General features: G+C 40.3%; 1 protein-coding gene across 1 annotated transcript in view; it reads right to left on the bottom strand.

The window, feature by feature from the left end:
- The window catches only part of LOC139721313 (transient receptor potential cation channel subfamily M member-like 2), a 433,859-nt gene that overhangs the window by 317,807 nt on the left and 100,125 nt on the right, over positions 1 to 15,927 (bottom strand). The window contains exons 5-6 of the mRNA XM_071632667.1: positions 13,643 to 13,823; positions 12,892 to 13,052 (exon numbers count right to left, since the gene is read on the bottom strand). Coding sequence (XP_071488768.1) covers positions 12,892 to 13,052; positions 13,643 to 13,823 — 342 coding nt within the window. The remainder of the gene's footprint in view (positions 1 to 12,891; positions 13,053 to 13,642; positions 13,824 to 15,927) is intronic.

The raw sequence follows: 15,927 nt of genomic DNA, 5'->3' as shown, positions 1-15,927 counted from the left end.
GCAGGCTTGATAAATGATCCGATGCCGCGAAAGGTACATTATGCTCAATCAAAAACTGACTCATCAGAGTTTCAGCTCTGATAACTGTATTGTCTTTCATTGTGGGGGCAAAATAGTTTGCAATGCTGCAACCACTTGCGCTGGCTTCTGCAGCCGATTGATGCTTCGTCGTCTTGATGTGCGCTTGTATATCATTCGCTCCTCCATGTCCTATAGAAAAGTCTGATTCACACAGCGTACACCGCACGTACCTTTCACTCTTTTTTGAGCGTAGGATAAATCGCCATTTCATGTGATACTCTTCTCTAAAAGTCTGTTTCTTCCTCACTCGTTTTGATGTAGAAGCCATATTTCAGTTTCCATTTCCGACAGCAACTTCAAGAAAGCAATGTAGGATCTACCAAAACGCAAGATAAGTTCGACGAGGTCCAATCGCATATCAATGCAATTCACGGTATGTATGTTAGTACAGCAGTACCGTACGACGTGTATGTAGCGAGCTAGCTCAGCATGCCCTCTTATTACGCTCACATGGTAAATAGTCCATGTTCGACTCGGCCCAAACTGATTCGCCCCTCGAAGCGATTCGCCACACGCAACATTTTCGAGACATTACAACATGAAATGACAGAGACAAGAGACAATTTTATTGAAAAACATATTGTACTAGTATAATACAATATCAAATCTTTGAAATTACATTTATCATACTTTCACATTTGACAATACAACTATTAACGTACGAAAAAAATATGATAGACAGATAGATAGATAGATTTTATTGACTCTTCCGACCCCATTCCGGGGTATGATACAGTCAATTGTAGTTTTAGCTCTGAGACTGTTACGAAAAGGATTGACGGCGAATTATCTTTGGCCGACCTTGTCTAAAATTTGTAACACGTGCAGTTGCTTGAAAATCCAGCGCTACTAGGTGTACTGTTGCGCGGAACCATCTACACACACTTCATTCAAGGTTACGGCATGCAGTACAGTAACTAGTGAAGCTTAGAAGCTACGAACACACACACGTCGGGTACTAGTACACAGACACACACACACGTACACACACACACACACATGCGGGCAACGCGGGCCAGCTGGAGAATGAAACACGTACAGTGCAGTGTGGCATGTAAGGCTCGCTCGCCTCTCGCGCTCCGGGCTGAGGCGCGCCGGGGATCGAGAGGCGGGGAAGCCTACCGCATGGATATAGCGCTTGCTGCATAGGCGACAGGGCATTATCGGAATTTCCAAAAACCGTAATTTTTAGGTGTCATTCCGTACTCCCGTAATCGTGGTCATTTCCCGTAACAATTACGGGAAATCCGTAATAGTTGGCAGCTCTGAGAGGACATAGCAGAATTTTGAAGAATATGAAATCATCTACAAATGGAGGAAGACGGACTATAAAAGCAAGGACATCAAGAAAAGGCCTTGGAAAAATCAGCACGTCTTTGTTTATACAATGCATTCTTGCTGCAAAAGAACCGTGAGTTGAGGAGCCTCTTCGAGATCCACAGTATATTTCTTCGGTACTGCATGCTAATAAGTTGACTGACCGCAGATCGACAGTCGATTCGGGGTACATCGGGGCACATTGCGCACTTTTCAGCTCTCTGAACGGGGTAACAGCGTGATAAGATCGTATAGATTGTTCAGAGCGTAGATACAGCGTGCATCGATCGGATAACATCGGCAACATCGCACTGACAGTGTAGCTACATCGTTCTAAAGCGTACGGGCAGCGGCAGAGATCGTAACGTCTCATTCCTGATCATCGTAGTAAGAGCGTAGCAAGCACTTGGTAGTCGTAACTGCAGCGTACTTAGAGCGTTCTAACATCGTACTGTGTCCAGATCGACTCAGGTTTTACGCAATCCTTCCCGACCTGAGAAAATTGTCAAATCGTAGCGAGAACAGCATAGTGGAACGGGGGCTTTAGTGAAAAGGTTAGAGTAAAGAATGTAGATTAGAGTAAGGGCAAGGTTTGGAGTTAGAGTTTGGGTTAGGGTTTGGATTAGGTTCAGGATTAGGAGTAGGGTTAGGGTCAAGGGAAGGGTCGGGGTAATTGCCTAAGGGGTAACTGGCCTAGACACTCTCTTTAAAGGAGGTCTTGCTGGAGGACAGCAATCTGCAGCAAAGCAACATGGCCCAAGGATGAGCGGGTTGAGACTGGTGAAAATCGCCATTTTATACGCTATCGGAAACCATTCCGGTGGCATTCTTGACACACACGGGACATTCGTGTTGCATTCTAAGTACATTCTAAGTGTATTCTAATTTTTCGGGCTGCATTCTGTTTGAATTCGTGAATATTCAAAGTATATTTGGTAGCCATTCCGGGAATGTTCTGACCGCATTCAAGGCGCTTTTCGACCATCAGACTTCGGGCAGCAATAGAACCACGCTCGTGCGGCATTTGAAGTGCTTTCTAAAAATTTAGACTGCATTCTAACAGCATTCTGAATACTCCTACAGCGTTCTAAGTACATTCCAGTAGCATTTGAGAGCTAATTCATTCGGAATGTACAAGAATGATTTGAGAAGGGTTTGAAGTGTATTCCAAGTATTCGAACAGCATTCCCTACCAAGCTGTTAGAATTTGAATTTTTTCTCCCGAATGGGGCACGAATTTTGAAAATCCTTAATTCCAACTGGTTCTGCTTGATTCGTGCTGAATCCGAATTAGTGTGACGGGCGTATTACAAGCAGAGAGCCACTACGACAAAATATTGAAAGGTTTGAATTAAAGCTCCGGCCGAGCCCTGCACTGTAAACGGACAAAATTGTGGGGCCAAGTACCGCAATTGAGGCCGGGCTCGGCCGAGCCCCGGCCCTGCACTGTAAACGGGGTCTAGCATGAAGTCATGCAGCTGGTGGTGTGCTTTCTACAAGTAATGATGAAATGTCTGTTTTCATATGACAGCACACAACATTTTTACAGGATCTTCTTCATATGATGTCAAAACGAATATCTGTAATTATATTCCACATACTAAGAATCTTGCTATAGGATTGGTCAAGAGCTGATCACGTGATAAAGCGTAGTTTTGCCCATCACATCGCCTGAGAAGAACTAGGTCACTTGATAGTACACAGTGCAACGCACTTTCCCTTCAGTGTCGCGCGGTGCGCGCCGCAAATTCATTGTTTTGTCATCTATAAAGACAGCTGTTTGTTTTGCTGATCTCTGGCAGTCCACACAGTCTTAACGCGAGATGAGTACGCGCGAAATAAAAGTGCGTTGCACTGTGGACTATCATTTAACTAGGTCACTTGATAGTACACAGTGCAACGCACTTTCACTTCAGTGCCTCGCGGCGCGCGCAGCAAATTCGTTGTTTTGTCATCTACGCGCACACGTAGCCTAAGCCCTAAGGATACCTGAAGACAGCTAAAACGGTTTCAGAGATGTGGAATAAAATGGGAATTTCTAGGACCCTAGATGTGGAATATAAAGCAAATAATCAACTTTTAGTTTCAGGCAATGAGACAAACTATCACTTCCTCGGCGATCTGAATGTGTACGCTATCTTTCCTCAGCTGCGCTTCGGAAAGATAGCTACATCCAGATCGCCTCGGAAGTGATAGTTTGTCCCATCATCTTCACCAACGTTGATTATTTGCTTACCATTGAAAAGTTTGGTCATTTTCTCTTTAAGGTTGGTACCTTTAATGAAACACTACCTTTGTGGTTCTCACGCTAGCTCTTGCTTTAGAAATCAAACCATCCCACATTAAGTGTATTGACTTTGGCAACTCGGTCTTCAAAGAAATGCTATGAATCAAAACACTGCATTTGCCAGAGTATCTTTACAAGGTCAAAAATCCTTTATTTTTCCAGAGTTTTGATTATTTCCTGCCACGGTATTGTTATCCTCCCACTCTGTTGTTTGCTCTTGTCTGTGTCCCCATGGCATTCCATGCTTATTATACCACTGCACCTATTTCCAATCAGTTCCCGTCTATATACTTCAACTGTTTGCCTATGATTGTATTCATGCCAGAAACTCATCCTGCAGTGTTCATTCAGGCACAAGATTTTGAACAGTCTGGGTATGGAAAATGTGGGCTGACACTTAATACAATGAATGATTTGAAAATTTAACAAGAAAGTCTATGTGCAATTTTGACATCAAATATGGCAAGCACATGCTTCCCCTGAAGCTTGGTTTTAGCTGATATTGAACTGTGGAACTGACATGAATACAGTATGTACTATGCTGTATATCTAACTATTCATTTTCACCTCATGATTAGTCATTTACTAAATTACTCTGTTTGTGTTGGTGTTTGTTTTATTTTTTAATGGAAAGTGGGATGGCACATATGATTTTTTTTCCCCTTGTTATCTTTAGTTTAGCTGAAATTTGTTCCCCAAGAGCTAGAATGTATGGGCTTGTATGGATTTGTAAGGGAAAACAAATTCGACTTGTAACTTTAAAATCAAACAGTCACATTGAAGCAGAATTAATGTCATCTTGTAAAGATGAAGCATTGAAGTCCTCAAGGTAGAGATCACATTAAAATCAGCAAGAAAGTAAGTTATAATTAATTGAAAAAAAAACATAATGACAACAACAAATTTAGGTACGAGTGAGTAAACAGGTCTAAAGAAAGATAACAGGTACAGTCACAAATTACATAGCGATTTTGGTTGGAAAAAAGAATAAAAGAAACATTTAGTGGAGATGGGCAAAAAGGGGAAAGAGACAGTAATAAGAGAATAGAGTGAAATCAGGTAAAATGTTCTGAAATTGTGGAAAGCAGAATGATGAAATACATGTGGAATGGAGGGGGAGAGGGAGAAAATGAAGGTTGGAAAATCATGGAGATATTGGAGAGAAGTGAAGTTTCATGAAACCAAGGGATAGAAGTGAAGTCAGTGAACGATGTGGGCTATGGAATGCGGAATCAAAATGATGAAAGGGAAGGAAAGGGAAGTCGAGGGGAGACTATAGCAAATGAGAAAAGAAAGGAAAAAATAATAAAAGCTAAGAAAGTAAAGGAGAGGGGTTGAGTGGATCATAGGAATGAATGGTGTGTGAGAGGGAGGGATAGCAAAAACTTAAAGTTAAGTATAAATGAAAAGGTTGCTGTGGAAGAAAGGGAATGGAAGAGAATCTAAAGTTGAAGTGTAGTCCTGACAGCACCAAGAAATAACCTGTAAAGAAACTAAAATAGTGAAGAGGTCCTAAAAAGGACTGTTATGTTGTTAGGAAGGAAGAAATAAAAGAAGGAAAGAGGTAAGTGGAGGAGAAACAGAATATAGTACAAGAGAAAGAAAAAGAAAAAAAGTGTATTTAGAGTTCCCTTTTCATTTCTTAAAAACCCTGTACACACTCTTCACTTTCAACTCTGATAAAATTAGAAAGGATGATGCTACTGCTTTGAAAGTTGGCATTAATCATGGACAGAATGTGTTAATAAAGCATGATCAATTTAAGCTTAATCAGATAATACCTTCATTGTTGTTACTCCAGTGGTATACATCCTGTTTTTTCTTTTTTTTTGTCCCATTCATTGCACAGCTAGCATGGCTTAGTAAAGATTAAGAACTTGAATAGACCCTGTGCTTCAGAGCCTCTTTTCTCAGTTCACACTTTTCGTGAGTGTGTGCTTTTTTTCCAATATTTAGATAGGCTAGGAGAGTCCATCTAATTTGAGTTACAGATCATTTTAAAGCGTAAAAATCTTTCAGAATATGCTCTTAACTAAATATCCATGTCTGGCGACTTTTCTTTGGTTTTGTGATGCAGGGTCACATATGATGTACATGTAGCTGTAACATGTGTCATTCATTTCATAGTCATCTCATATTCATCTTCCTCATGCACTGCATCCATCTCACAGCCACCCTTCCACAGTCAAGCTCCTTTCGCTCAGTTCTCTGGTTTCTTTCTCTCCGTCAGGAACAACTAATCTTCTGACACGCTGACAAGCCACAATCTACATGTATTCCCACTTCCTTTATGCTCCCCCTGCCATCCTGTCTTCTCCACATCTCATATGTAAGCAATGTGTACAAATGTAAACAACCACCCAAAAGTCACCGGAAAGTGTTTTGTAAACACATGATGTACCCTGTACATGACTGTAGTATAGTGGAGAACAACAAATACAGAAAGGGACTTGCATTCTGGCTCCAAGAAGAAGCAGTCATGCCTCCATCATTCTCCCAGTTGGTTTAAGCAGCTAAATACCCACTCTCAAACATACAAATGACGCTGCATGATCGATGTCAAAATGTCGCTGGAGCAATAAAACTTCTGATGCGGCTCAGTATGAGCGTCAAAATTTGTCACAGGACATGCTACAGCCACAACTGATCATTACTATGCTTTAATAACAGAACCATGATGGCCTAACTTATGCTTCTGCATGATAATGGCTTAATTGATGGAGAGGGGTTTTTGGGACAGATTAAATCCCCTTTAGATTAGACATTTTATTTTCAATAGACTCTGATAGATCTAGATCTACACAGTCACATTCTAAGATATTGTTTCAGTCCTGAAAGAGTTGTGCACCTCATAGATTGGGAGGACAGCTTTAACATCCGATGGCACAAAGTGAAATATTTCTGTGCATCCCAGTCTGTTAGTACAGTAATCAGTCAATTTATGTACATAATGTAGATTTAGGTCTAGATCTAGAACAGTAATTGCATTTTATGCAAGTGGAGAGCACTCTTGACAACATACAGTGTAGTCTTCCAACTGCAAGTCTAAGAAATGGGGCAAGTTAACTGCTAATTCTGCTTCTAATTATAAACAGATCCACTTTTTAGTAAATTACACTAGGCCATAGGCGTCCAGGCCTAGGCCTAGCTAGCTAATTCCAGATCTAGAATCTAGATCTCAATTAGTACCACTGCAATTGTTCAAACTCTATGTCTAGCTGTTCATTGCAGTTGCCCTGTCAATGTCTGTTCTGAACCCATGTAAACTCATATAACCCCTCTGTTTGACATAATTCAGAGACTCCAACTCTCCCGCTTTCGATGGGAGATCTCCCGCCGAAAGCCCAGTTTTGCAAAATCTCCCGTTCTCCCGCTTGAGATCTAATTTCTCCCGCCCTGGCTCTGTGTCTCCCGCTTGAAATGATTTCTTACTTAATTTCATCGTATGTTGAAAAATAAGCCTTAGATAGCACGAGAGAGCATCTCGAAACCTAGAGCTTCCTATAGAGCTCCCAGGGCCCGCTAGGGGCCCTGGATCCCGGCTGCAAGGAATTTCGCGTTTCGCGCTCGTGATGAGCGCTTCAACTTGGAGTCTCCTGTTTGCTAGGGGTTTCAGGTGGGAGAATCTTCAGATTAGAAGGTGCTTGGGGTTGGAGTCTCTGCATAATTACAAGGAACACACCATTAAAACTAACATGCTGACATTCAGATGTAAATGTATAAATCTACATTGTTTTAAATTGCCTTGACCAGTAATCCCCCCCCCCCCACAATTCATTATGAAGATTGAGATACCGTTGGCATGTCGATCAGTCCCACAAGTTGATACTCATGTCATGACAGGCTTGTACTGTTCGCACCTTGACACGTTCCGTCTAGTAGTAACTCCATCTCCATATCTCAAATTTATTAGGCATAATAAGTTATCCACCTAGGTTTATAGTCAATAAGTAACACGTTATGTACAAGACAAATCTGTCAATTGCACATCAGCTCAGTGTCGTACTGTGAAATTCATGATAATCTTGCACAACTTGTAAGGGATACTGCTTGGCTTGCCCCAAAAGCCCGTTGTCATATTTATCTTTGCTATCCTCTAGCTGGCACTGGGAATGTCGAATATGTGAGGTAGTGGCATACTGTGTGCTCATGCGACCTGTACACGCATTGTTGAATTACCATTGGCCAAAAAACAAAAACAACCAAAAACAAGAACAAAGCACACAGCCGCTCCTGTGTCATCTTGTTACACATTCTTGTACTACGCGTACCTATAGTTCATGTGCAGTGAAAGCAGATGACATACAAAAACAACAACACTGTGAGCACGCTTTGCGTCATGCACTGATCTCTATATAAGGAAACTGCAGAGATCAGTGGCGCAAAGGGAGAAATCCTGCTTGTCAATGATTATTCAAGTTGATATGGTAACTTTTCCTACGATGTCAAGTTGACATCCTAGTTGTAGAGTTTATGGACTGCAGGGTGATGGAATGAGCAGTAGTGAAGATAACTGTCACTGTGCGTAGGTTTGTGGCAAAATTGGTGTGAGAATTCGTAGGTTTGAATCCTGCTTGAGTATGTACACCCATGATTTCTTTTGCCATGGCTGCTATTAAACAAGAGACCCGGGGGTCACGCGCTCACCTGAGTATCGCAAGTTCACCTTCCATGCATTCTTGCAAACTCTTACCTGAGAACATTGGAAACTTATGGTGGGGGTAGCTTTGAGAATGGGGGCATGGTGTCCATTTACATATTCTATCACACTGGTAAAAATACCTGCCAGGTACACTGTACTTTATAGAATGTTGGATTATGCAGCTTGGGAAAAAAGACTTACAGCCCTATCACTTTTGATTAGAATAAGAGAAAAATATTATTTAATATTCAATAATTTAGGAGGTTTGGACCCCCTGGGGCCCCCAAGGAAAGCATGGTGCCCATACAAACACTTTGAGATCTTGTCCCTATGGGAATGCTACTTGACAAGTTTGGTGAAAATCCACTATGTTGTTTTCAGCAAGAAGATGAAAATTAAGGCCCGCATTTGGACCCCCCCCCCCCCCCATCCCATCCTGCTTCCTTGGGTCCCAAGGGGGTGGGGGCACCCCTGATTCTCCCATGAACAAACTTGACACAACAGTCATCAATATACTGACTCATTGTATTAACTTAGCTCAATCACTTCCAGTTCTAGAGAAAATCTGTAAAGATTCCTTACAGGAGGGGGGGGGGGGGGGGTAGGACCCCTGGGGCCCCCAGGTGGGGCATGGTGCCCATTTGATGGAATTGAGATTCTATCCCCCTAGGGATGCTACCTGCCAAGTTTGGTGAAAATTAGTGATAGGCTTTTCAAGAAAAAGATGAAAATGTACAATTTGGGCCCCATTAGGACCCCTCCCCTGGGTCCCAAGGGGGGCACCCCTGATTCCGCCATAAACAAACTTGAAACTACAGTCATCAATGTACTAATTCATAGTATTAACTTAGCTCTATCACTTCTAGTTCTAGAGAAGATTTTTTAAGATTCCTTAATTTTGGGGGGTTTGGACCCCTCTGGGGGCCCCCTAGGTGGGGTATGGTGCCCACTTGAACAAATTGAAATGCTATCCCCCTAGGGATGCTACCTGCCTAGTTTGGTGAAAATCGGTCAAGGGGTTCTCAAGAAGAAGATGAAAATGTACAAGTTTACGCACGCCGGACGCCGGACGCCGGACGAAGAGCGATCGCAATAGCTCACTTGAGCCTTCGGCTCAGGTGAGCTAAAAACACTGATCAATTTTCAGTGCTAATTTATGCTGTACAATGTAGGGCAATTTGACAATCAGGTGCATGCTCGAAAGAAGAATTTGATGAATTTGAATAATTACCACGGCATGTTATAAGGATTAGAATAAGCCCGGCTGTCAGGTGGGAGCTTGGTGGTCTAGTGGAGAAGATGCCTGTCCGGAGATCAGGAGGTCATAGGTTTGAATCCTGCTCGAGTACCGGGCCCCCATGATTTCTTTTGTCATGGCTACTACTGAAAAACACTGATCAATTCAGCGGTAATTCACATCGATGTAGGGCTATTTGTCTAACAATTAGTGTGAAAACTTGCCGGCTAGGGCCTATTGGTTTTGGTGACTTTGTTTCTCCCCCTTGGTTTTGTGAAACTTCCCCTCCTCTCCTATCTCCACAACTTTCCAACCTTCAACTTCTTCCTCTCCCCCCTCCTCTCTGTTTCATTTTTCTCCTCCCAATGATTTCCAAATCTTTCACCTGATTTTCACCCTATTCTTCCTTACCACTCTCTCTGTCTCCTTTTCTCCCATCTCCACTTAGTGCAACTTCCAGCTCTCTGCTGCCCCTCACTTGTCTCTATTTGCCTTCCCTACACTCTCCCTATGTCACTTCCCTCCTCAACTCTCCTCTTTCAAGGCTCTTCTTAGTTCTACCAAGCAACAGGCCCACATACATTGGTGTTACCGCGAACCTTTCTCTCTCGTTTACTTCACCATGCCTTCAAGCAACACAGTTTTATATAACAATAACACTTTATAGTAAGCTAACAAAATCCTTTTAGCTCCTTGAGTACATCCGCATAGCTTCTGGGTCAATGTTTAAACCTTTTTTTCCCCTCAGTATCGGTGGCAAGGCTGGTAACACAACATCCTGTGCATATCTAACAGGAATTTCCTGTTGCTAATGGAGAAGGACAGGTTATAGTGAACCCCAAGGCTTCTTGTCCCTTCATATTTCACTGTGGTCCTGTAGTTTCTATTGGCACATTTAAAGCACATATCAGCCAGTAAATCTTATTTCAGCAGCGCTTCTCCTGAAGTTAAGACACAAAACCATTACATCTATGTTGGAAGAAGCTTAGGACACTTATGCACTTCTACACTCTTCATGCACGAGTTCTGAATAAACATAAACAAATTGTACTTATATATATATACACCTTCATTTATGATCAAACGAAAGCTAGAAATGTTGCTATGCAACTGGTATGCCTCGGTAGCTGCCATATTGCATTCTCCCAACAGGTTTACCAATTGCTATGTGAGACCACAATATAACATGATTGGCTAATAAAGCACTATCTGGTAATCATACACCAATTTTCATGACAATACTTAGAGCAACAGGTGAAAATGGGTGAAATTTTAACATTTTCACTTGACCTTTGACCCCATGTCCCCAAACTTTCCCTACATAATCATTGTGTGGTAATGTATGTATATACATGTACCAAGTTTAATTACACAGCAAGTAAAGGCAAATTGTAAACTTAGTCATTTCCAGGATGTGGAGAAGATGGTGTAATTTCAGCTTAAAATAGCATAATTTTAGCATTATAACCTGACCCCTGACCCTTGACCATGAACTTGTGACCCAAAACTTCTCATGGTGCATCTGTGATCAATATGCCAAGGCAGAATAAGCATTTTGAAATGCTGATTCAAAGCGCTGATCTGTAACGCCATACATGAGGGTACTGTGCATGCTCAATTTTTTTCGAGTTTGAGAAAGAGTGTCATGGTTGTTATATTGACATGTTGAAATTGTTGAAGTAAGCAGCTCAAATCGGGGTGTGGGTTTCCTCGAAGTTCTGAATTGTGTGTGCACATTGTTCACACTTTGACTATACCTCTGTTTGGCATGTCTGGTAACACACAGTTTAATATCATTTGGATTATTAAATACATGTGTAGTACACCTGTTTGGTCTTCAAACAATGATGGGAATTTATACGAGTATTCATTTTGTCAACAATTGTTGACAAAATGTAGAGAGAAAGAAAATGAATATTTGGCATTTTCATTTCCCTTTGACTTCATGGCCTACAACTTCTTCAAATGGATCTTGAATGAATGTGGCATTATACATACATACACTAAGTTTCATGTAAATACCTTTGGGCATTGTGGAAATAGGGTAGAGAGGGGGTTAAGATAATCTATTTTAGAGTTTGACCATGATGTATGACATTTAACCTTGGACATGAGCATCCACAAGTTGATAGGTGCAATTTCTTCCACTCACGCATACATAAAGGTAAGTTTCATTTGGATATATTGAATGGTGTGTATTTATTTTGTCCATAAAAGTGATGACCAAGCACAATGGAAAGAAGAACGGATGGACTACTCAAAAACGTAATGCCTCTGGCAACATTTTGTAGTGGAGGCATAAACAAATTTTCACCTGCACCAAGGTTGACTGAACTTGTCTAATATTTGTTCAGTTTAATACTCGAGATATTGTATATTTCAAAAGCTGACCTTTCCCATATATATATATATTTTTTTTACATCACAGGCCTGTCACTAGGATTTTTAGGGGAGGGGGGGTTCAGAATTAGAAAAAGTGGACCTTTTTAGTTCAAGTTTATGATCAGTTCCATTATATTACACATTATTTTACACATACCTAGCAATACCAAGGAGCAGATTAGGACCTGTTATGGGCCTGAATCATAGTGGTAAATTCTTTGTAAAGTTTGTCACAGAAGAGTACAATTTTGCCTTTAAAAAAAAAAATCATACTATACATAAGGCTTCAACGAATTTGATATGAATGATGTTAAATCTATCCAGCACACCTGTAATATACAATGTTCCTGTATATCTTATATGCTCTATATAATACAAACCAAATACCTATATGCCTTTTGTTCTCATATCATGGTAAAAATGAAAGCCTTACACAGATGGATTGAAATAAATCTACTCCTAGTTGTAAGAGCTTGCATTAATTGTGTTTGGTATTATGCAATATACTGATGGTTCAAATAATGAATGGAAGAACAATATGTATATATATATTGTTTTTTTGGGGGGGTGACCTCAAAAATTGTCATAATCTATTACACATAAAAACTGTAAGCTTATTTGTTCTTTTTGATAATTCAACAATGATGGTGTCATAACATAAAATGTTTAATATAAAAGCCAAAGATTTCAATTACTCTCATGATTTTAGGCCAATCTTCATTTTGCTCATATGTTTTTTCATTATTCATTTTACCCTTTTAAGGTCATATTTAACATGGAGTTGAATTCACATTGATTCTTATCAGGATTATGTGCCTTGACATATATTCAATGTGCTGCAGAATCTATGATGTACATGTACCTATCAATCAGTATTTTCCATGTAAGTTGTCAAAACAAATGTGCATATGACAACACTGGGTTTTTTTTAACATGCAAACTCACATTTTCATCCATAAGTTTCTCCCGGTGAGCGATGACTCCCCATGATGCGATTCCAATGGCTACCACATTGCTCCGCCCATTTGCAAGGGCATGGTCTCTCACTGCCTCACCAACATACTTCATCACACCAGCATGGGTTCCACCTGTTATGATCCATGCCGCTGAAAATTCAGAAAAGCAATGAATGCGAATTTGTACACATAAATATTTGTATATTCATATGATGTATTTTCATCTACCAAAATATGCTCAACATAAACCATCAGATGACATTGTTATTTCTGACAACTCGTATTAATTGAAAAGGTTTTCAGATTCATGATCTAGGAAGAATTAAGAAGCACAAGTTGTTCATCTACAAACCATTTGCTGAAAATTTAAATGAAATGATTGAACTAAACTACAGGTAAAATACAAACTAATAAAAAACATGTGATAAAGACAAAAAGATATAAAGAAAAAATAGACAATAGCTTGGGAAAGAATAATCACTTGACTGAGTTACAACAATTATTGTGCATACAGTTGAAGAAATCATGAAAGTGAAAGAGACATTCAAGATGCACAATTAAAGTAGTGCATGAGCAGTATGCTGACATGCTCTCTGGAACTATTTAAAGGGCCCATGAAATCCAACTGCATTTTGATTTGTGTTGATTTATGATACCCTCAACATGCATTTGGATTTCAGTGGCCCTTTAAGGATATGTCATGAAGTCTTGCCATCCCTTGGCTATCCCCATGCACTTACATGTGCTTGTGGCTGCCTTGATGAGACCCTTGCGAAAGACATCTTTGAGGCGATGGTTGAGGGGGAAATTTCTGGCCCCACCTGTCACAGAGATCAGCAATTTGGGCTGACTGAGATTCCACACCTCACTGAACATCTGCCTCATCTTTGTGGGAGGTGTATTCTGCTCCACCCTTACAAACTATACATTCGGGGAAAAAATAATATAGAAATGCAGACTAATTGTTAACAACATTTTGTCGAAACTTGATTTTGTACAGAGAGAAATCTTTCATCAAAGCACTTTATTGTTCACAAAAAATAAAGTCAGTTCACTGATATATCTAAAGCGGGGTTCCCACTATCACGATTGGCGCCACGATTGAAATCGTGGTCTTAATCGTGAAGCAATCGTGATGATCTTATCAGATCGTATTAGATTGTATCAGATCTTGAGGTCAATCGTGCCAATCGCGTTAATCGTAGAAAATTTTTGGACGGTTCAAAAATTTACTACGATTAACACGATTAATTTTTTATCGTGATCATCGCATCAGATTGTCTTGAATCGTATCAAAATGCATGAAATCTTATCTAATCGTGCTTCTTAATCTTGTTGATCGGGATCAACTTTTTCACTTTCCTTCTGCTCATTTTGCACCTTTGCCCTCATTTTACTCGCAAATCGTATATATAAGAGTGGTGGCACAATGAAATATTATATAGATGATGACTGGCAGGGGAAGGAACATACCGAATGTTCTACCCGAAGGGTTTGAAATGCTATTGAGGGAGGTCATAAGTCCCGAGACGAAGTTGAGGGACTTATAGCCTCCCGAAATAGCATTTCAAACCCTGAGGGTGGAACGTTTCGTACATGTTCCCGACAACAAAAGTCATCATCTGTTATATTACATGGGTAAGTCAAATCTGCTATTTATCCTATCGATTGCGTGAAAAATATGATCGTTCAATCGTTTGGTATCGTTTGTCATTTGTTACGTGAAAATGTTTTCCCAATGGGAGAACATTACAGAAATGTTCTGCCCATGGGCGAACATAACGAATGTGCCTCCATCACTTGACTGTGTTTAGCCAATCACTAACCGGTATTTGACTAACCCATTTAATATAAAATAACAACACCACTGGAACATCCACCAGAAGCAGAGTGTTTCACATACACCGTAAAGTAACTTTTGTGACTTTTGAAAAGTGACTATTGTTGTGGATGTAAGGTCACTTGTGCATGACTATTAAGATCACTGTCATTATTTTTCACATAGAAGTTAGTCAATAAGTGCATGTAGCAACCCCCCCCCCAAGATTTTTTTTTTTTGTTAAAAAGTGACATTATTTCAGGGGAGTTACCTTTTTGTTGTGTGTGTGTATGTCGGTTTTGTTAAACACTGTCAAAAAACAATAAATCAAGCCAAACCAACCACACTTTCAATACCCCATGAGATAACGACATTTTGAAATAAAAATGCACATGATACATACTGTGCGAATATGAAATCAAACACACAAGCAATGCTATCAGTTCTGCCAACTTTCTTATATTAAGCGTATATAACACATATTATGTTTAATTGCATTCAAAAAGATCCCTTCCTCTTTTTTAGCTTCAATTTCATCATATTTTCTTCATGTATTTCAAAGAAAAGTGAAAACATTTGTCTTTATCTTTTTTTCTGGAGAAGATGGGGCAATGATTTGATCTTGTGTACGTTGTATCCGTGTTTTTTTTTTTTTTTTTTCGTCATTCGCAATACTGCAAAGGTCACGTTGTCATCATCCTCAACCTGTCAACCCTTGCCCTCAACAGGTTGTGGATAGTATGCCTAATCACTCTGCAGAAGTTGAGGAAACAATGAAATACATCGTCAGCCGGACTATAATATTCCTAATCGGGTCCAATCGCACCTTAAATGGGGGTCGCTTTTGATCCCGATCGTGAAAGACACCGTATCTTATCTCAACAGCCCGCTTTGGTTCGCGGTATTCGTATTGGAACATATCAGAACACAGCTGCACGCATCAAATCGGGGATCCCGATCGTAATGAAAGTGGTAGATCGGAACCAATCATGACTCAATCGGGACAATCCTATCGGATCGTATTTGAACGGGAGACCAGATCGTGACAGATCGTATTGCTTGAAATAGACCAATCGTGACCATATTGTATGCGAGCGAAGCAACACGTATTGACTCGCATAACCTCGTATCCAAACGTAAAATTTCAGACGAGCTCAATGAAACTTCCACGATCAGTTACGAATGTCCAATCGTGGTGTTCGTAAT

This window comes from Diadema antillarum, unplaced genomic scaffold, assembly GCF_040938485.1.
Source record: "Diadema antillarum isolate AM-2024a unplaced genomic scaffold, OU_Dant_1.0 scf00000001, whole genome shotgun sequence".
Lineage (NCBI taxonomy): Eukaryota > Metazoa > Echinodermata > Echinoidea > Diadematoida > Diadematidae > Diadema > Diadema antillarum.
The sequence above is the reverse complement of the archived record's forward strand: the minus strand, read 5'-3'. Positions and strand labels throughout refer to the sequence as shown.